This window comes from Arvicanthis niloticus, chromosome 1, assembly GCF_011762505.2.
Source record: "Arvicanthis niloticus isolate mArvNil1 chromosome 1, mArvNil1.pat.X, whole genome shotgun sequence".
In the NCBI taxonomy this organism is placed as follows: domain Eukaryota; kingdom Metazoa; phylum Chordata; class Mammalia; order Rodentia; family Muridae; genus Arvicanthis; species Arvicanthis niloticus.
This window is the reverse complement of record NC_047658.1, coordinates 65,927,920-65,950,515: the sequence shown is the minus strand read 5'-3', so window position 1 is coordinate 65,950,515 and position 22,596 is coordinate 65,927,920. Positions and strand designations below refer to the sequence as shown.

Here is a 22,596-nt window from a genome sequence, read left to right as displayed (position 1 = left end):
TGGAATTAGTTGGGAAGCTTTCCTCTTCCTGTTGGTGACTGTGGGGACCTGTATGTATATGTACCCAAGAAATGCTCCTGCAAAAACTTTTAGTGGCTGCTAGCTTCTAGATAACGCAAAGTGCAAACTCCCGATCTGACTTCGCACCTTTTCCACAAACAAGACTCAATTCCCTCTAAAGCCCTATGTGTAATCATTTTTCTGCCAACATGCCCACTCTCATGGCAGCTGCCAGTGTGCTGATGCTGAGCAGAGTTTAGCCAGGACTTGAGGATGATAAAGGATGGCATAAAAAGTGTCCTGTCCATCACCACTGGAAAGCATGCACAAATAGGCCAGGATCGGTGACCAGCATAAAGCATGGGCCTCCTGCAGCAGCCAGGCTCCATTCCAGAATTTCTGTCCCCTCTCTTCACACATTTCTCAGGCTAGTCACAGTGACCTCATTTCTGTATAGTTTTTTTGAGACAGGATCTTTCTAAATAGCCCTGGCTATCCTGGGACTCACCCTGTAGACCAGGCTGGTCTTGAACTCACAGAGATGCACCTGTCTCTGCCTCCCAAGTACTGAAATTAAAGGCATGTGCCACCACACCTGGTCCTTCCATATGGCTTTCAAAACAGGTGCACAGATTCTCAATGGTCCCCATGCCCCCTTATGTCATCTACGAGATCAAACTATTTCCAAAAGTGCTGTCTCCTCATTTTCCCTCCCACTCCCTCATGAATGCGTGTGAAGCCTGCAGTCTGGATACAGAGCAAGGACACCGTAGGTGAGCCAACCATTAAAGAAATCTGCCATGCTATGAAGTGATGTGTTCCTATTCAGTTCAATTCCTCTGTTTTCCCACTACCCCAGGGGGAAAAATCAGTTTTTATAGAAATGTGTTATTGATGCTGACATTAGAGCTTTGTATTTTATGTTAAAGAAGTTATGCATACCAGTTTAATATTTTAAATTGTTAATTACTAAATTGACAAATAAATTGACAAATAAATAAACACCATCTCAAATAGGTACAGTCTGCTTACAAAAACCCCTCTCCTGCTTTCAGAAACATTGAATAAAAAATGATCCTGAGACTAGGAAGTTTGCTTGAGGATGGGATGTGGCCAACCCCTTCTTTCTTACCCTCCAGGTGGTTTCTTTGCCTTCCTCTGAAAGCCTTTAGTGGCACACCAGCCCCCACCCCCACCTCCACTGTATCCTCTTCCCCAGGCTTCAGCAGGCAGGAGATGGAGGCTTTGGTACAAGAAACACTGGACAGCATAAGCAACTCTGTGCCTCTGTTTCCAATTCCCCACCCTGAAGGACTTTAAAAGAGTTTAATAAAATCCACAGAGAGCACTACCCCTTGTGTGAAGTAGTGAATGCCTGCAACTGAATGAATGAACAACGGATCTGAAAACGCCCTAACACTACCCTCTGCACTGAGCTTCTCATTCCTAAAGCTCTTTAGGTGCAAGGCCTAAGTTATCTCTCACATGGTCAGTCCCACCCTCAAGACACCAGCTTGCAGCCCCTCTCCTACACATGCCTTTCTGGTCTCACTTTCTTCCCCCTTTGTCCTAATGTTCTGCCTTGATTAAATGCTTTTGTCTTGATTATTGGATTAATTGACTTTAAACTGTGAATCTACTCAAAAAAATTTTTTTTGTCATTGGAGTGAAAACCCATGAATGAGTCAGTCCATCAATTAAAAGGTCTCTAATTTAAAATTTGCAAAGTGACAGCCCTAGGGATGGAGAGCTTGATCTGTCCAAGATGGGTATGTATGAAGCTAATCCTGGCTGCTTACAACCTTGGCTTCCCTCGGTTCCAGACAGAGCCTTTTAAGTCCTGTCTCCCTCCTCCATGCTGTTTGCAACACCTCCAGATTTAGTTTCACTCTGAATTTCATTAGTGACCCATTTGCCTCCTCTTGCTGATCTCTGAGGCAGGTGGTAAGCTGGAGGGGCCCAGATGATAACCTGGGCTCCCCAGTGCCTGACTCCAGGCAAAGAGGACTTGAAAAGGAGAAGCCAAGGGGGCTCTGGACTGAAGCTGCAGATAAAGTTCCCCTCTACCCTGATGGGACCAACAAGCAGTAACCAGGTCCTCCCAGTATAGCAGGCTCAAAGACCAGGACCTGAGGATAGATGGGACAATGCTTGTGTGATGTGCTGCAGGGACACCCCTCTTGGGCTGGCAGAAAGACCGAGGAGAGAAGAATGATGGATCATGGCTTGAGGCCTCAGAGTTGGTCAAGTCTTGTTGGGACTGGCCTGTCAGGAAGTGAGCGACTGTGGAAACTGTTGATCATCACTTGCTCATTCATTCACTCTGTCTTTACTGTATCATTCACTCATCATTCATTCATTCATTCTGTTATTCTGTCTTTACAGCACCATTCACCCATTCATTCATTCACTCTGTCCTTACTGTATCATCTGTCCATTCATTCATTCACTTATTCTGTCTTTACTGCATCATTCTTGGCATGAAGGCATTTCAGAGAACTATAAAGAAGGAGGAACCTGCTCTCCTGGAGATTAGATACTAATCTGAAAATGGATAAACTTAACTTGTAATAAGTAATGTATCAGGTGGAGAGAAATGTTCCCCTAGAAGAAAGACCTGTGCTGGGAGAACATTCAGACTGTGCTTGTTGGACTTTCCTGTAGGGTCATAGGGTAGGGATGGCTTTGCCCTTCTGCATATTCCTCGTCATCCCCTGGCTTTACAGCTATCGATGTGGCTAACATGCTTCAACTAAAGGCACCTCACTCTTCATGGGCCAGCTCACAGGTACAATGACTGTTACTTCTTTTTGTTCCCTGGGCCAGAAGTGTTTTCTCAAAGTTAGCAGAAAGCCCATGTTCAATTCTCCAAAGCAGGAGTAGTTCTGTGCTTCAGGGAACCTGAAAGAGGTGAATGGCATGAGAGACTGGAGCTTAGAGACCTGGGGGGAAAGAGAACCAAGGTGTAGGAGGGCCTTAGAGAGGTTTTTGTTGTTGGTGTTTTTGCTGTTTTCTTTTCCTTCCTTCCTTCCTTCCTTCCTTCCTTCCTTCTTTCTTTCTTTCTTTCTTTCTTTCTTTCTTTCTTTCTTTCTTTCTTTCTTTCTCTCTTTGTCTACATGAGGTAGACAGTCACAGGAGGTTTTGTCAGGAAAGTGATAGGCAATGAGAGTGCTGTGGCACTCAACTGAGGTGCCTCTGTGCTGAACACAGAAAGGAAAGACGTCTACTACTAGAAGTGATCACAGGCACAAGGACAGGGCAGAAGTGATTTGTCAATGTAAATACAACATAGAGTGCAGGGCTGGGGTGGTGGATGGTAGAGCTGGAAAGACCAGGGATAGTGTTTCTGAACCAAGCTCGCTGATGTCAAAGTTTATGTGTGACCCCCTGCTGCCAGATTCAGAGCTTTCAACCAAATAATTTTGAACGTCTTCTTTCCTTCTCTTCATATAGATGAGCTCAACAAGCCTTGTTCCAGGCCCATCTCTGTGGGTGGCATCATAATAAGGATGAGCAATTCAGTCTCCCTGTGTCAGAGCTGAAGCCAGTGTCTCCACCGTGTAGCATGCTATATTGGGCATATCGAGGAAGCAGGAAATGAAAGCCCTAACAGGAGAAGACTTCTAGGAAGACCAAGGGACCACATTTCTAGGGTTTAGATGGAGTGGGAGAGATTCAGTTCCTGTTCTACTGGAACCCAAGTCATTATTGGATGAGAGCTTTAGATCGGGATGAGGAACTGATGTGTCTTCTCTTACCTGAAAGAGATGCTCTTTTTATTTATCTTAAAAATGGGGCCATAAAAACTGGCTTACAGGTAGAGTTAAGTGAGATGTGTAAGTCAGGATTCTATACATGTGATCTCATCTTTTTACTTTCCTTCTAGGCAAAAGTTAAAACTTTCAGAGCCTCTTGGAGAACCATCTATGAAGTCAGAGGATTTGTTGTCTCGTGCAGTTACATATGCTTTAGCAACCTCTAGTTTTGTCATTCCCTGGACTGTGATATCTGTTCCATATGTCTTTGTTGATTGGCTATATGAATGTTGTGGGCAGAGGTTATGCAACATCCAAACCACAGCATGTTGTATTTGGGAGCCCTATGGCAGTACCACGAATGCCTCTGAGTCTCCTAATTGCTGGCCTGTAAGATGGAAATAGTTACCTAATCCAGGGAATGTGATTAGGACTCATTCATTATCTGCTTCCCATAGACCCCAGGACCCTTGATGTCAGAAACAGACTGTGATCTAGGAGGCTAGATGTGTCACTTCTGACCCAAAATACTTAATAGCCAACACCTTCCAGCTGCAAGTACTGCAACGGTTACCAAGGTGGCCATGAGCAGGTTGTGTGCAGGGCTCTCTACCAGACTACATAAGCCATTATTGTGAGTAAAAACTCAGTCTATTTGTCTGCTGGGATTCTGGAGTTGATTCATGACTCCAGCAGTGCAGAGTCCAATATAGCCCATATGTCACCTTACAGGACTGCTTGAAGAATAAGAATCAGAACTTGATATACACATGCAGTGTATCTCTAATGAAGAGCTTACTTTCCTGTCCTCCCTCCTGCCTCTGCAGCCTCCTTCAATGGGCTTTGCCTCCATGTTTGATTCTGTCCTACTTCTGGCCACCCTCCTCCAGCTTGAAACATCATGGCATTTTTCCCTCTCAGCCCAGCCTTATCCCTACTATGTTGCATTTCCTACTCACTTTATATTGCAATGTTGCATGGCAATATGAAGAAAGCCTTCCAGGGTGCCTTCTTGGACCCCTTCTGACAATCTCTCACTATTGCTCTCTTCCCATGCTCAACTATGATTCTGCCTTTACCGCTAGCTGCAGGACATACACGCTGGTCTCCTGGATGCAAGAGCAAGCTCTGATCTACCACAACCTTTGTTGTCCTGGACAGGCCTGGATAGTACCTATTTGCTGCCAGCACCATCATCATTCCTGTTGGATGCTCAATCCCACCTACCCTGCCCTCCACATCAGGCATGTAGTGTGACACGTGAGGAGGGGGCCAGGCACACCAGCCCGGCAACAGATCTACCATCTGGTCACCAGGCAAATCCAGCAGATGCTACAGCTGCCAGCAGCCTCTGCCCCTTGTCCTCTTATTACGAAGTGCCACTGTCACTTGATCTCCTGCACTCCCTACATAGCCTGAAAAGTAGACGCATTTACAGATTCTAAATTGCGTTTCTCACTAAGCCCCAGGTTTACAGATGATGACTGAACATTGGAGATGACAGGGACTGACCTGGCTCCATGTCAGCACTCTGGGAAGAGTTGGTGTCCGCAGGCCCTGCAGCCCCCTCTCCAAGGCCATCGGATCCCAGAGGACAGGGTGATATGCTTTCTGTTGAGGAAGAGAAGAGGAAGGATTAAGCATAATTGGTCCCTAATACTTTCTCTCCAACTTGAACCCTTTGCAAATGCATTCCAGTTGGGACATGGGGTTTGATCCTGGTCCCATGGCCATGAAGTGAAGCAAGTGGAATTCTAACCCTGAAGACCTTGAATGAACAGGTCATCTCCATTGCTTCCTGTGGCTCTTGGGAGAGCCTTGCCCTGTGCTGCATTTATCTTGCTACGAGTGTAATCACCTTGTCTTACAGTCATTGCCTGCATGTATGTTTTCTTGGAGACCCAAGCTCTCCAGGGCAGAGGCTATATTGCTAGTCTCTGCAACACACGTGCCCAATGTAAGACTTGAAGCACAAGAGCAACTGTGTGATGGACAGAGAGGATTGATCCTGTGCTCTGTGATGATCTGGGAAGGCACACAGTGTGGGGCTGATGCCCAAAAGATACTAGCCTTATGACAATGCTATCAGTGGCCTGCCAGGAAAATAAGTAAAGCACCTTGGTTCTTGGAGCCTCGGCACTTGGCTTAGGAAATTGACCCGCTTCACTGGGATGTACCATGTAGACTGCAGGGTCACTTGGGCATGGGTTCTCTCATGAACGAACTCAGCTCTGGCCCTCTGTCAAATCACATTCCATTTCTCAGCTTCAGTTTATTGAAAAACAGAAAACTCTGAGGTGGGCAGCATGTGAATTTCTTTCTGGTCCTAGAATTCAGAGACTATGAATCTGATTCATCGGTACCACTGGTATCCTTACACAATAAATAATTGTCAAATTAGTACAAGAAATCCCACCCCATTAGTAAAGAAGGGAGGGGCTACAAGGTTTTAAGTCATTTGCCTTGGGTGGTTTCAGCAAAAGGAACTGGAATCTGAACATAGATCCTTGAAAACTACAGATCCATGCACTATGACAGACACTCCCGAACACCCTCTGTATAAAGAGCTTACAGGCAAAGAGCTGGGTGTCAAGACATTTAATTTATCTGAGTTTTGTTCTCAAGCCATTATTTGAGAAGTTCCCTGAATACATATTTGCCAAATATACCTTGGAACCCTGCTAAGAAGTCATTATTGTCTCTTATAAGGTGAGGAATTACTGGTAATTCCCATTAAAAACAAAAATCTTGTAAGTGTGAAAATTTGCCAACTCTCCCTGTGTCGCAGATGTTTCTCTACTGTAAATTCTAATTATTCTAAGGCGAGAGTAGCTATCAGGCAGGAGCATTTCCAGGCTCTGCCCAAGTGCAAGGATTCCCATGCCCTTCCCGGAGCTAAGCTCTACTGACCTCATGAACTGCTACAGAATAATGAAAATAAATCTGGAGGAAAACTAAAAACAAAACAAAACAAAAAAAAACCTTCTTCTAAATCAAATTAGAGGGCGAGGAGATGGTTCAGTCCCTGAAGCATTTGTCCAACAGCTTGAAGAACTAAGTTTGGATCTCTAGGATCTGTCTATCTGTCTGTCTGTCTGTCTGTCTCCCTTCCTCCTGCCCTCTTCCCTTGTCTGCCTGCCTTTCTACCTACCTATACACATACACACACATACAGAATACACATACACACACGGGATACACAGACAACACATACACACACACACACACACACACACACACACACACACACGTCTGGCATCATGCATCTATAATCCTAGCAGCAATGAGTTGGGAGGCAGAGACAGGCCAACCCCTGACTGGCCTAACCAACTTGGTGAGAAGTTCCAGGCCAGTGAGAAACCGTGACTCAAACAAAAAGTGGAAATCAGCTGAGGAATAACCAAAGCTGACTTCTTACCTTCACACATGTGCATTTGTGCACCTGCACACATAGGAACACTACCACAAGGAACACCTTAACACACACAAACACACAAAAACACAAACACACACACACACACACACACACACACACACACACACACACATACAAAAGATAAAACTGATATACTAAGTTAGGATGACTCTTATTCTATGCTTTTCAAATGGCTCCGGGACTTTGGCCTTTGCTTTCAGTTTTTGTGACAACTACCATGACCAAAAGCAACTTGGGGGGAAAAGCTTACTTCATCTTATAGCTCATAATCCATCACTGAAGGAAACCAAGACAGGAACTCAGGCCAGGAACCTGGAAGCAGGAACTGAAGCATAAGCCATAGAAGCTTGCTCAGCCTGATTTCTGACACAGCCCAGGAGTAGCAAGGCTCACAGTGGGATATACCCACTTAGATCAATTACTAATCAAGAAATTGTTCATAGACATGCTCATAAGCCAATCTGATGGAGGCAATTCTTCAACTGAGGTTCCATCTTCCTGGGTGACTCTAACCTGTTAAGTTGACAAAAACTAACCAGCAAGGACTCAGTTCCTATTTACAAGATCTTATTCATGAGAATATCATCCCCCGAGGCTTCTATGAGATCAGGAGCTTGTCTTGTTCCGATCCACCCATGGGCAAGGTAAAGCACGCCTGGTGTGGGTGTCAGGACCTATCTGAAATGACCTGTGGCTGTTAGGATCTAGATCTGTTGGGTTTGTTCCTAAAGATCCTGTTGGAATACTAGTCACATTCACTGATATGGGCAGACGATATGTGACTGACCGCTTATCCAGGTTATAAGATTCCACTGAGCCCACAAAGGCTGAGGCCAAAGCTATATGCCTTGGCTTCACAACTGGAAGAAGCTGCAGGACTGCCCTGCCTGTTCCTTTCCAGCCTTCATCATGGCTAAAGTCCTGGGGAGAACAACCTCTTTTGTTACTGTATTCTCAGTTTTCAGTTCCCATCATAATGACTGTTCATGGAACCAAAATATTCATGCTTGTTTGAATGCTAGTTTGCTTTTTAGTAGAAAGCTAGTTTGCATTCTATAGCTGAGATACACACAATGACCAAAAGTAACTTGGGGAGGAAAGAGCTTAATTTCAGTTAACAGAATATAGTCTGACATGAAGAAAGTCAGAGCAGAAACTCAAGGCAAGAATCTGGAGGCAGGAAGTGAGGCAGAGACTAAGGGTGAGTGCTACTTACTGGATTGTTCCTCATGGCATGCTCACCTTGCTTCCATAAACAATCCAGGAGCCACCTCCCTAAGGGTGGAGCTGCCCTCAGTGACCTGTGCCCTCCTATATCATTGATAATCAAAACTATACCCCACAAAATTGCCTATGGGCCAATCTTATGGAGGCCTTGTCTCAGTGAGGATTCTTCCTTCCCAGATATGTCTAGATTTGGGTCAAGTTGACAAAAAACAACCAGCACAAATGGATGGTTAAAAAAGTGATAGCATTCCATTGATGGGAGGTCTAGTTAGGAATGAATGCCATTCATTCATTCATTCATTCATTCATTCATTCATTTAATGAGCCTGATGCTGGGTGAATAAACTGAGAATGAAATCCTGACTCCAGAAACTTTATAACCAAGGAAAACAAGGTTTGACCACAAAAATGATATTCCTACAGTTTCATAAGAATTACAGATATACTATAAGTAAAGACAGGAGTTAGAGGATCTCCTTGGCTAGAGATCAAACTAGAGGCAGGTAATTTAATAAAGCATGTGCTCTAGAAATTCAGTCTTACCCCAGGGGATAGGCTATAGCATAGGGAGAGAATAGGTTTCTCCAAACAAGGGAGTAAAAGTACAGAAAGAGAGGAAAGGACAAAAATATGCACTCATTCCTCAGTGTGGCTACATACAGGGTAGCAGATATTATAACACAGGACATGAGAACTTCAACAGGTAGGGTCCCAAGGACCAAGTCAGATCTGTAAGCATTGCTTAGCAATAGGAGGCCAAGAAGGGCTGGGTGGTGTGGTGCACGCCTTTAATCCCAGCACTTGGGAGGCAGAGGCAGGTAGATTTCTGAACTCAAAGCCAGCCTGGTCTACAGAGTGAGTTCCAGGACAGCCATGGCTACACAGAGAAACCCTGTCTCAGGGGAAAAAAAAAAAAAAAAAAAAAAAAAAAAAAGAAGGTCAAGAAGGCCTTTGAGAAGAGGTGTGATTTTATTGGAGATATGCTACAGACAGGTGAAGAGTCTGGAGAGGAGGCAGTTAGGGGAGGAAGCTCCTGGCTATCTGCTAGGTATTTGACTGACTGGTAGGCATTTTGATCTCTGTGAGTCTTCTAAGTAGCTGCAGGAAGCATTATCCTTTGTGACTTGCTGGTGAGGGAGGGAGGCTATGGGGGCTCTAGGCTGCTTGCCCCAAATCCTCAGCTAGCTAGCAGTGAAGACATGCTCTCAACTGTGTTTGTTCCTTTGCAACTGTGCTTGGAAGCATGTTCTGACTCTGTACACAATGTGTCCACCTAACATCCCAGCTTCTGCTCACGTGTCACATCTCACATGATCCAGGATGTGTGGGGCTCCATTATCTCAGGGGATATCCTGACAGAGAGCACTTGGCTCCTGTTAGTCTCCCCACTAAAGGACCATAGACCACAAAGAAGATAAGCCATTCCTTGGTCCTAAATGACAGCCACTGCCATTATTCACACTGTGGTGGAGGTTGTGGGGAGGGGGTAGCAGTGTCCTGTCAGTCAACGAGTGCTCATTCTCCTCTCACATGTCAGCTAAAGCTGAGATAGCTGAAGCAGTAGGCTCTGAAAGCCCTAGCATGGCCTGTTGTACTCACTGAGACCCACCCAAGTGTAAGACAGAACATACGAGGACACGAGTACGTCCTTGTTCATGGATGAGCTAACTCGCTATTTTGGCCCAAAGCATTGGATCCACCTGTCATTGGTCTGAAACTTCTGAACTATGACACAAAACGAGTTGACTTTCCTTGAGTTTCTTGGGTATTTTGTGACAGTGACATTAAGTTTAACAGATACTCCAAGTGCATGGGGAGTCCTGCAGGCAATCTGCCCCAGCAGTGAGCTCATCCCTGAGCCCACCTGGAGCATCGCTAGCTCTCTGACCTAGAGCCAATCTCCTGGCTTTTTATGCAGCCTCCTTAAATGGAGGCAAAAGTAATGAGTGGCACAGAATAACAATGGACAGGGCAATAACTCCTCTGCTTTATCTATTTACTTATTTTTAGAGACTCTTATTGATTGTATAGCTTAGACTGGCCTCTAACTCATGACAATCCTCCTGCCTCAGGCACTAGAGCACTCTTTTTGTCTTTTAATGCACAACATTCTGGGCACTGCTAGCCCGTCAGCGAGGGCAGTGTAGTGGTGAATATTAATTAAATCTGGTAGGATCTCACTTGTGCATCCTCTTTCCATATTAGGTGCCTTATTTCTGAGACTCAACCAAGCCACAGAATCTTCTGGTCTTGTGAGATTTCCTATCACCAGCCAGTTTTGAAGAGGGATGTAGACCTTCCAGAACACAAGTGATGCTCCAGAAAACGAGCTGGTTATCGTACAAATCATCAACTCAAAATATTTCACCTTGTTGCTTTGCTGAGAGCTTTGGTTTCTAACCAAAGCCAATTACAGATGCCATCCTATTTGATAACCTCTTAATATTGCCAGTTCTCCCAGGTCTTTGCCCAGAATGACTATGATTCTGAGAGTAGGGAAGCCCACAGGGCCTAACAGGGGAAGCACGGAGCCTCAAAACTAGATTTAAACACTCTTCTGGGCATGCGGGTCAGCCCAGCCCAGAGCAGCACCAGGATGAATGCCCAGTAAAAGTTAATTCCCTTCTCTTCCTCTGTCTTTGAAAAGAAAACAAGCTCATTAAACATTCAAATCAACAGAAGAGAAGCATACTACATGCCCAAGTTCACTTGCAGTACTGACCTTTGAAGCCTAGCTCTCTAGACTAAGCAAAGCAGATTATATCATTCTTATTATGGTAGCTGCAGTTGGTGGTGATTCAATGTTCAGATCAGAGAGTAAAGAGATACAACCATATATAAATTCAGGCAGACTCTTGAATGTAGAATGCTACCTTCTCCAAAAAGTATGGTAGTAACATGAGCCAATCTGTATTGACCTACTTGCGACAGATCTAGGAAAGAGCCCTGTGCTTGCTTATGTGCCTCCTCTCTCACCTGACTTTCTCTCTGCCGTCAACCTTGAATGTCAACTATCTCAGATGTTCCATCAAATTGTTGTGATGGAATGTTTTAGGGTGAGCACTTATATATTTTAAATGTATAGGGTCCCAGGGTGGGGATAATAAAGGTAGCAGATGGCTTTATGAAATTTCCCTATGAATTTATTTTATTATTTTATGGCCTCATTTTCTTTAATTTTGTTATAATATATATATATATATATATATACATATATATATGCATATATATTTTCCTAAATACATATGTAGTTCTCAGGTCTATGAATATTTAACTGGATGTTCTCATTTGTGAGGGAGTGAGAGGCTTTTATGCAGGGCCTCTGTGGGCAAAACCAGCTGTGGAAAGAAGGTTAGATCTCATCTGCCATTTTCTTGTCCGGGGATAGTAGCCAATTTTTCTATTCTATTTCCTTTCTGGTAGTTCTGACATTTATGCATGGCTGGTTCACAATGTCAGCCATGGCATGCCTTGAATTGCAAGAGTTCCCATAGTTTGCTGCCCAAATTCAACTCATATGGTGTGTGTGTGTGTGTAGTGTGTGTGCATGTAGTGTGTGTGTGTGTGTGTGTGTAGTGTGTGTGCATGTAGTGTATGTGTGTGTGTGTGTATGTTTCTGTCTGTAATGGCTGAGAAGAAGTGTTATTGCAGGGTTCCAAGAGAGAGAAGGCCAACTATGTGTTCTTCACAGCAGATATACTATAATCCAAACCCCAGTAAGAGATAGATCTTTTTATTGCTAATCAAAAATAGAACTATATCATCTGGTTAAACTGGTGTCCTTGGGGGGGGGGGGTAATGTTGGCAAAGAGGTAGATAGATGTGTGCATGGGATGACAGCCTATGACAATGGAAGTTATGCCATCACGGGTCAAGACATTTCCAAAAGTCAGGAGAGAAGCTTGAACAGGTCATTCTCTGTTCCAGCATCTTCAGGGAAGCCTAGCCCCACTGTCACTTTGACCTGGGACTTTCGCCTCCATGAATGAATAAACAAACTCCTGTTGCTTGTCCTATTCCTGTATGTGGTCTCAGTACAAGAGCCCTCAGAAACCCACACAATGGTGTAAGAATTAATCTTGATATCAATGCGCCAGGATTTAGAATCACCATGGAGACTCCTGGGCATGTCTATGAGAGAGAGTCTGGATTGAGTTAATCGAGGTAGAAAGACCCATTCTAAATGTGATCAGTAACATCCCATGGGCTCAAACCTCAGACTGTATAAAGGGAGAAGTGACCTGAGCATTAGCGCTCCTCAGCTTCCAGACTGTCAACATAATGTAGCCAGACACCTCAAGCTCCCAACAACCTGCCTTTCCAGCCATGATGTGCTATATCAGTGGTTCTCAACCTGTGGGTCGAAACCCCTTTGGGATCATGTATCAGATATCCTGCATTTCAAATATTTATACCACAATTCATAAAGGTAGCAAATTACAGCTAGGAAGTAGCAACAAGATAACATTTTTTGGAGGGGGGGGCACCACAGTATGAGGAACTATTAAAGCGGTTGCATCATGAGGAAGGTTGAGAACCATCAGACTATATGCTCTAACTGTGGGCAAAAATTAATCCTAGTCTTCTTAAGTTGTTTGTATCTGGTATTTTATCATGGCAATATTGAAAGTCTATAAGAGAGAAAGAAGCACACAGCTCGAGAGGACCAGACCAGAGCTGCCCACAGCACAGGACAAATGCCCGCAGGACTAGTACTCCATTCTAACTCCATTGTACTTTTCCTCCAGCTGGGTCAGCCAACTCTTTCTTGTGTTCTGTGAGATAGTGGGAAGTCACTTTGTTGTAAGTACAACGAAATAGGTCTCAGCTATTGATATGTAATAATTACCATTGATATTAAAGTTAAGAAAAAGTGACACAAACAATTTCACCTGATACTGAATCTATCAGGATGGGGACAGAGGCCACGGGATCCTGCTGTCTTAGCACATCCCAGGCAGAGATAGCAGAGCCTGAAGGGCCCTGCCTGGCTGTTGCTGCCTTATACAATCCACTCCTCTCTCTGCTTCCTTTAATCCACCTAACAGCCAGAACAAAATTGGAAAGGATTTTCTCTGCGAAGTTATGCTTCTTTTCCCAATCCAAACACAATTGTGTGCCTGGGTTCTTGCAATGCTCTAAAGCAAAACAAAAAAAGGCAGGCATAAAGCCTTTCTTGGGTCTCATGTTTCCTTGGCTTCAGCAACTGAAGGACCTTCCTTTCTTCCTCTGTTCTGCCTTCAGATTTTTTTTCTTTTCTCATCCAGCACTGTCCAGAGCTCTTATGCCAGCAGTAAGGGCTCTCAGTGAGCAAAAGAGGGAAACGCTCTCACAAAGTTGAAAGGGTGGAACTGATTACCCTTCTTGAACAAGAAGTGAAGCCCCTGATGCAGTTCACTAGCTTTTCCCAATAGCTCCAGAGCAGGGCTCTTGCCAGCGTATTGTGCCTGGTGAGAGGGGTCTGAGTGATGAGTTTGATCTTGTGCATCAAAAGATGATTGTTCAAGGTCTAGCTTTAACACTGGAGGCTGTCATGGTGGTGAGGACAAACAGAACCATTACACCTGGAGGAGTCCACGAAAGAAAAGAGGCACGATCTTCTCTAAAGGAGTTGTGACTGAAGCTATATACAGGAGCCAGAATTACTGACTCCAGCATGTGGCGTGGCAGGGTTTATTGCCCCCTTCCCAGAGTAAAGGGAAATCCTGATCTTCTGTTTTTCTACTCAGGAGATTGCATAGAAATGGGAGGCCTTTATCAGAAGGCAGCTGTTATGATCAGAGAAATTAGAAAAAGAGTAGATTTCAGGAATGGAAGGACTCAGCTCAGCACTGGACAAAGCCAATGGGTACATCTGAGAAGTCTGAACAGCCACTGTGACTACTTGGCTATTGGCTCCTGATTCATTTCCCATACTGCTATTCTCTGCTCTGCTCTATTGGAGGGAGAATTGGTTTTCTCATTCTCTCCTAGCTCACTGGATTCTGGACAGGTTTGGCTAATGAAAGTCCCTGTGCAACTGCGACTTTTCCTTTTCTTCTCCTTCCCTGTCTTGCTTTGTCTTAGATAATATGTCCAGCAGTGACCCAATACCCTCTGTTGTCTGGGGCCTGAGAGGCACTCTGCAAAGTGGCTCTAGCTCCTCCTGATTGTTGCTGACTGTTCCCTCTTCACTGTCCTTCTAGCCTAGAAGTGAGAGGGATTGCCTGCCACAGCTGATCCCTGGACTGGTCCTTAGCCACTTCCTCAATCCGGCAATGAGTTTCCTGTATTAGACTCCCTTGGCTGAAATACCTGCAATGTTTTCTGTTTTCCTGCCTGAACTTGAGCTGATAAAGGTACCGAGAAAATGTGCAGGTGGCAGTGCAGCCTGGGAACTCTTAGGGCGAGAATGTGCTGATGTTCACCAAGAAGGTCAGGGTCTGAGCTGAGCTAGAGAGCTCACTATGGGACTGGCTAGATGGCAAGTCCCTGAGGAAATGAGCAGTAGAGGAGGCACACATTGCGGATGAGGAGGAGGCTCTGCAGGAAGAAAGGTCAAAACATACAGTTGAGTCTTTATGTGCGTGGGGGGGGGAAGAGGGAGGAGATAGATAGAGGGAGGGAGGGAGGGAGGGAGGGAGAGAGAGAGGGAGAGAGGGAGAGAGGGAGAGAAGGAGAGAGAGGGGGGAGAGAGAGAGGGAGAGGGAGAGGGAGAGGGAGAGGGAGAGGGAGAGGGAGAGGGAGAGGGAGAGGGAGAGGGAGAGGGAGAGGGAGAGGGAGAGGGAGAGAGTTAAATGTGATTCTGGTAAATGAACATGGGAAAAGCCAGCCATCTATCAAGCCACTGAATGCCAGTAAGTTCCACTGTGATGCACAAACTCTTGAGGGAGGTCAAGGTGTCCTGCTTTAGTTCAGGGAAGCCTGGAGTTTAATGAAACCAATGACAGTCCAGGAAAGACAGAACTCAGCAGAAATGGCATGATGGCATGACCACTGAGAGACAGTACAGTCTTTGTTAGTAAAAAAAAAAAAAAAAAAAAAAAAAAAAAAAGCATTTAAATGCATTTTTTTAAAGTGTGTATATATAGACACATACTAGCTGGAACCGAAGGGAGAAAAACAAAACAAAAACCAAAATAACAAAAATCAAACAACCAACTAGAAACCAGAAACAAGGCACAAAAGTCCAGCCATCTCTCCATATGAGCAAGTCCCCTGGGTGGCAGGTTCACAGCAGAGGTCAGCTCCTCACCATGAAAGCAGAGGTTCTGGGATCTTGGGACACATTTGCTTTCTACTCCGCTCAAGCCTTGGTCACAGGTGGCCTTTTTATTGACTGATCCAAGTGTCTGGGACCAATGTCCTCCATCGGAAGTGAAAGGACCACCAGCTGCAGGACATCAGGGCTGTTAATGAACCACTACATAGTTATTTCCCTGGAAACTAGCCCCAGGGAGGAAACCGAGGCTGAGACTCCAGCACAGACTTCCTCTCCAGCTCAGCCTCGGTACCACCTGCTCAGCTCTCCCGGGCCCACCCAGGTGGACACCTGCCAGTTCTATCCTAGTAAAGCAGAAAACAGCCGGAGGAGAGACCAAGACAGAAGAGAAAGAGCTCTTCCCAAAGACAGGAAAACAAGAAAAACAAGGAGGGAGGGTGTGTTTTACATATCCCCCCTTTACTTAAAAAACAAAACACTATTATATAATATATATTATATTTTACATGTTAGCATTACACACGTTTTACATGTTTAAAATAAGAATTTCTGAAGTTATAGATTTCAAAAATACTATGCAGACAGTGCTGAGAATTCCCCATGCCCCGCAGTGAATTTCCCTAATGCTAACCTTTTGTTACTTTGCAGCATTTGTTACAGACGATGAACCAAAATGGGGAAATTCTTTTAACTAACACCTAGAGTTCATTCAGCTTCCCAGGGTTTATATCTAATGCCTCCTTCTCATCCTGGATCCCCAGTAATGATGTCTAACTCAACTTAGTCCTCACATGTCCTTAAGTTCCTCTCGGTTGGGCCGCTTCTTCAGATTCTCTTTGACAGTCTGGAGAGCAATGAAAAGGTCATTGCGGGGTGCTTCCACTCTAATGGTTAATGCTGATTAGCAACTTGACAGAGTCTAGAATCACTTAAGAAACAAACCTCTGATCATGTCTGGGAGAGAGAGTATAGAATTACTAAAATGGGAAGGCTCAGCCTCAGTGAAATTAACTCCATTATGTGGGCTGGGGTCCTAGACTGAATAAAAAGAAGAACATGAACCAGAACCAGTTTTCGTCATATTCTTCTGTATATGCCTCACTGTATAGCTGCCATATCACAGGGAATTCAGTATTCCTATATCTTACCATGGTAGAATGAATCCTGTTGGGAGCAGACTTGTAGCAGAAAGCGGCTATCAGCTTTGCAGCCATCTCAAGCCATATACCCTGACATAAGACTTGTTTTTCAACAGCCTACAACAGCTGAAGCACACTCTGATATCCCACATATTTTGTTTTGCTGTTTACTGCCCCCAGCTGCAAGGCGCACATGGTATCCATGCCTGCAAGGCATGCAGTTCATGTGCTATCCACGCTATCCACGCTATACATGCCTGTAAGGCTTATGTCATATCAACACCTGCAAGGCACGTGGTATCCATGCACCTACAAGGCACGTGGCAAAAGCGTATAAATACCCCAGATTTCCCTTCAATAAATGAGACTTGATCAGAACCTCTGTCTTGTCTCCATTCTTCGCGTCTCTTCCCCTTTATCCTCTCTCTCTCTCTCTCTCTCTCTCTCTCTCTCTCTCTCTCTCTCTCTATCTCTAGACCCTGACCCGCAGACCGGAGCAGCAGCTTGGACCGGGAAACAGTGGCCGCCCAGCGTGGAGTGGAGAGGGCCTCAACATTTTTGGCGCCCAATGTGGGACAGCTCGGGTGCTACAGAATCCCCTCCAGCTGATAGAAACCTTTCTTTTCTTAAGTTATAGTCTGACTGTGCTGAATAGTTTGTCAACTTGACACAAGCTAAAGTCATCTGAAAGCAAGGAACCTCAATCAAAAAACTACTTCCATGAGATTGGGCTGTAGGGAAGCCTGTAGGGCATTTTCTTACTTAGTTACTGATGGGGGAATGCCCAGCACACTGTGGGTAGTGCCACCCATGTGGTGGTTGTCCTGGTCCTGGTGGTGCTGGTGGTCTTTCTATAAGAAAGCAGGCTAAGCAAGCCATGGAGAGTAAGCCAATAAGCAGCAATCCCCTATGGTTCTACCCTCACTCCTTTTGATGAACTATTATTTGAAACTTTGATTTAAATAAACCCTTTCCTCTCCCAAGTTGCTTTGGTTATGGTCTTTATCACAGCAATACTAACCCTAACTAGGATACTCCGTAACAGCAAGAAAGCAGTAACTAACACACCCACTATTGGACTCCGTTTGGGACTGTCTTTGAGGGTAGAAGATCAGGAAGGGTGTGTTACTCTTACATATGCTCTTGTGTGTCTTAATGTTACTTGCTACAGAAGTATGCCCGAACCCTTGCTGAGGCCACTGGTCAATATTCTTGACTCACAGCAATGGTATCCATGTTGTCACCTCAGCATATGGTCCTGGGGCCCTGGTGTTTTTGTCCCTGGGGATGCAACCAAACCCTCACAGTCTGGCCATAACCCACATCTGCTGCACAGAGTCTTGAATTTTTCACCAACTCTTTCTCTAGCCATGCTAGAAAGTTCCCACATCTTTCAGACGTTCGCCTTTATGTTTTTACCCTTTTCTTCACCAAACATGCCATCTTCCTGCTGACTGCCTGGAGTCCCCATTGAAAGACACAGAATAGCGCAAAATTCTCATCTTGAGAGCAGAACTTACCCCAAAAGTTCTGGTGCCTGGACCACAATGGCTGTTGTTGTTGTTGTTGTTGTTGTTGTTGTTGTTGTTGTTGTTATTATTATTATTATTATTATTATTATTATTATTATTATTATTTGGTCTTCCCTGCTGCAGACTTCCTGATTTTTGTCTGTTGTGTTTACTGGGATGTTGGGGGTTGGTCTGGTGCTGCTTGAATTTATATGCTATATTCTGTACTCCAAGATCTGGTTGTGATAAGAGGACCAAATTCCCACCTACACCAGCCTCCGTTGTGCAAACTTACTCCTCATTTTAAAACCATTGGTTAAAAAAAAATAATAGCTACAACCAATTACTGGGTAGAATAAAAAGAGCTAGTTTGAGTTACCAGTCTGGGGCTCACATGTAGGGACTACAAGGGGAAAGAGAAGGGGGGGGGAGAGATAGAGAGAGGAGAGAGAGAGAGGGAGAGAGAGAGAGAGAGAGGGAGAGAGAAGAGAGAGAGAGAGGGAGAGATAGATAGATAGATAGATAGATAGATAGATAGATAGATAGCAGTCAGAGGAGGAGAAGATGAAGAAAACAGGAGGGCTCCGTTAGTCATGATGGACCAGCAGCCCGTGCCCAAGTGAAATTCTTGTCCAGAACAGCAGACTGCTGGAGCAGAAATAACACAGGAAAATTCAAACAGCAAGTATTTGGGGAGCTCAAATGGGGAATTAGCCAGTCTAGCATTAGAGAATTAGATTACGGGTCATCCTCCAGTAATTGAACAGGGCCTAATAAATAAATCACAGTCTGAGTCTCATTCATTTGAAGTTAGATGGGGTTAAGCATAATTCATATTATTTTACACTGGGACATTAGGTAGTAAATAATTCTTAGTGTCTGCTGAATGAATGCATGAGCTCCTGATGCATTTCCCAGATTTTTTTTAGAGTGGTCTGGGCTTGCCTGTTTCCTCAGCTGGATAATGAAGTTCTGGAAAAGAACAGATCCTGCTTAGCAAAAGAAGCCAATTGCAAAGCTGCCGGTTAAGTCACTTCTTGCAGATTTCCCAGAACATGCTGGATATCACTAGTTGCTGTTCTTTTCTTTTCCTTTTTTTTTTTTGTTTTTTTTTTTTTGTTTTTTTGTTTTTTGTTTTTTGTTGTTGTTGTTGTTGTTTTTTGTTTTGTTTTTTGTTTTTTTGTTTTTTTGTTTTTTTTTTTTTTGACATCACCTTGCTCTCTCTGCAGGAGAATCCATGTGAGACTATCACCAGACCTTTAATCTAGCAACTTCTAGAAGGTGGGGAGATCCTTTTCCTGCTAGAGCTGAGTTTAGGACCAAAACACTGCTCACTTCCATGACTAGATAGCAGGAACTTGTTAAGGCAAAACCAACAGCAGTTCTGACATCAGAGAGGAAGGCCCGGCCTTCGACTGACTGGTAGGGAACAGAGCCAAGCCCTTGAGTCTCATTTTCCACACCAGATACTGTAGGAAGATAACCCTCCACTCCTGTGCCGGGGGCTGCTGAGAAGACCTAGGGATCCAAGCACAACAGCACATGTTTCATAGGGAAGCCCAACCAAAGAGGAAGGGACATTTTGCTCCTCATCAGCAACACAATGACCCTCCATTCATGTTCTCTGATCCTGTGACATTTGATTAAGGAAAACAGTGCTCAGTAGGTGGAGAAGGGGGAGCTCCATCAAGACCAAGCAGAGCTTTTAACACAAGTGGCTAGCCTTTTAACTAAGAGCAAAACACACGTGTGAGAGCCAGTGGTTCGATGACATAAAGAACAAAGGATTTGCCTTTGGAAGTGCTTCTGTGGCCCTTTTCAATCTGCTTAACTCAGCCAGCTTGCTGGGGCAGGAAGAGTATATGCTGCCTGAGGAGACTCACTTCCAACGTTCAGTGTAAATTGTGTTGCACTGATGATACAACTTAATGTGAGTGGAACTTAACTGCCCTCTGAAATTCTGTACAATATATAAAAAAGAAAATAAGTAAAAAGGACTTTGGATTGGAAAACGTGTATCTGCAGGATGTAACGTAGATTAAGGTTAATACCCACTCAGCAAAGATCCAATGCAGTCGGTCAGGTAAATAAATAAATTGGGCAGGAAGCCAAGTATACAACAAGTATGCTGAACAAATAAACAGGTGGGGGAAACTCAGATTTTCTACTAACCAAATAAATGAAAATGAGGGCAAAGCCAAGAATCATTACATCTAAATTAGTCATCTTACTTCTAAATTTGAATTTAACTTCAAATGGCTGCAGATTCATAGAAAAATCACAATCTATTTGGAGGCAGCTAGTTAAAAAGCATACTTATTGGGCACCTTCTGTATACTCACCTTATCAGATATACTGAATGCATGAATAGGACCCCCAAAGAGAAGCTGGAGAGAGAACCTGAGATTGCAAGTGAGAAGACAGGGTCAGGCTGTAAGCTGGGGTAGACACTTCAGATGAAGAACACTTTGCAGATGACAGATGACTCCCACTCTAAGCCCAAGCTCCAAATATAAGCCCACCATCTGCACTCAGAAAGGATAGCTGGAGGACTTTTCCCATTTCCTCTGGTTGATTGGAAGAGCAGGAGGTGACAGCTGGCCTGTTGATGATCTACAAGTTCCCGGCTCTCAGCAGCCACAGGACAGAGGTGACTCATGGGCACCCCATATGATCCTCTCTTCACGAACTGACAGATCCAGGTCCAGAAAAGAGTACCAGCATTCCAGATACACAGTGCTGGTCACAGAGAGGCTAAAGATGGATTTCTCTGAGTGAGGCTCAGGTCTCCTGTGAGTAGCAGTACTTGGGAGAATAAAATTGTTAATCAGATGAAAGTCAGTCAGCCAGAAACGAGGCTTGATCTGTTGACCTGGTTGGAGGGTAGAACCTAGAGACCAGATTCCAGGAGGTCTGATAAGACCAGGGAGCCAGAAATGGAAAGCTCTCTGTTCTGGGTGTTCCCTTCCATAGACTACAGGTTACTACTCTAGCCCTGTAGAAAAGGGCACTTCTTGGTTTGGTCTCTGTTCCTGCACTATGAAACTGGTGACTCCTGTTCCCAACCAAATATTGGTAGCTGCCCAAGGATGTAGTGCTAGGCAGAGCTCTGTAAGTACACAGTGGCCTAGATGCCAAAACATTTCCCACAGAAGAGGCTGCCAGGCAAGATGGGGCCTGTTCATTGGCTTTCCTTCACCTGTAGTCATATTTGTGATCTATCTCTCCAACATGAAGACTGGACTTCTCATTGAATTCTGTATCCATCTCAAATCTCTCATGAACTCTACCTTGTAGTAAATATTCACAGCCTGTAATTATGTCTTGGCTGAATGGATACAGTGAAATGTTTCCAAAGTTCACCCTCAACTGTATGATAGACACCAGTAAAGGAAGCAACAAAGATGACCCAAGAGAGACTTGTGTAAAGGGCTAGATGACAGCAGAGTCAGGGGCTCAGAGAAGGTGGGTGTGATGGCAGTTCTTGGTGTCAACCTGCCTACATCTGGAATTAACTAAAACCCAAACAGCTGGGTACACCTGAAGGTGAAAGACTATTTTCTTAATTAAATCATTTGAAGCGGAACGATCCACTTTTAATCCAGATCTTTTGAGGTGGGAAGATCCACCTTTAGTCTAGTGATGGGCTATATAAAGAACACAGAAGAAGGAAGCTTTTGCTCTTTGCTTGCTTGTCCTTACTCTGGCTGGCAAACTCATTCTTTTGCTGGCTTCAGAGCCTACCTCTGCAGGATTCCTGCACCTGAGAATATACTGACTGAAGACCAGTTGAGACATCCAACCGTGTGGATTGAACAACTACTAGATTCTTGTAGATTCTTCCTGTTGGTAGACAACCATTCTTGGACTAGCTTGTCCACAGCCTGTAAACCGCTCTAATAAATTCCCTTCACAGACAGACAGACAGACAAACAGACAGATACACACACACACACACACACACACACACACTTTATCACGTCTGTTCCTCTACAGAACCCTGACTAATACAGAGGGATTATAGCCACCCTAGATCACGGACTTGTCAGAACATGTAAGTGATGGTAGGAATGGCTGAGATTTTGAACAAGGATGTTCTTTCCCCATTTTAGACAGTGCAGAAATGGTATGCTTGGCAAGGCATAGACCCAGTTGAACCACTTCATACTGATGGCAGCATGACTGAAGAAAGAGGGTTGTGAGCTGAGTTTTGTCAGAAAGGAAGCAAGCCTGCCAGCTGTGCCCAGGACATGTTCTTACCCCATTTCTAGCTTTTAGTTTCTTGACCATCAGGAAGCCCAAGGGGACCAAAGCTAGGGCTGACCTT

The 22,596-nt window shown here is 44.5% G+C and overlaps 1 protein-coding gene across 17 annotated transcripts in view; it reads right to left on the bottom strand.

Annotated features, from left to right (window-relative positions):
* The window catches only part of Tenm4 (teneurin transmembrane protein 4), a 1,520,543-nt gene that overhangs the window by 473,083 nt on the left and 1,024,864 nt on the right, over positions 1 to 22,596 (bottom strand). For 15 of the 17 annotated variants that reach the window (XM_076938042.1, XM_076938101.1, XM_076938085.1 and 12 more), the window contains one exon: positions 5,268 to 5,366. The exons of the other annotated variants lie outside the window; for them this stretch is intronic. In XM_076938042.1, the coding sequence (XP_076794157.1) occupies positions 5,268 to 5,277 (10 nt within the window). In that variant the 5' untranslated portion in view covers positions 5,278 to 5,366. The remainder of the gene's footprint in view (positions 1 to 5,267; positions 5,367 to 22,596) is intronic. 17 annotated transcript variants of the gene reach the window in all.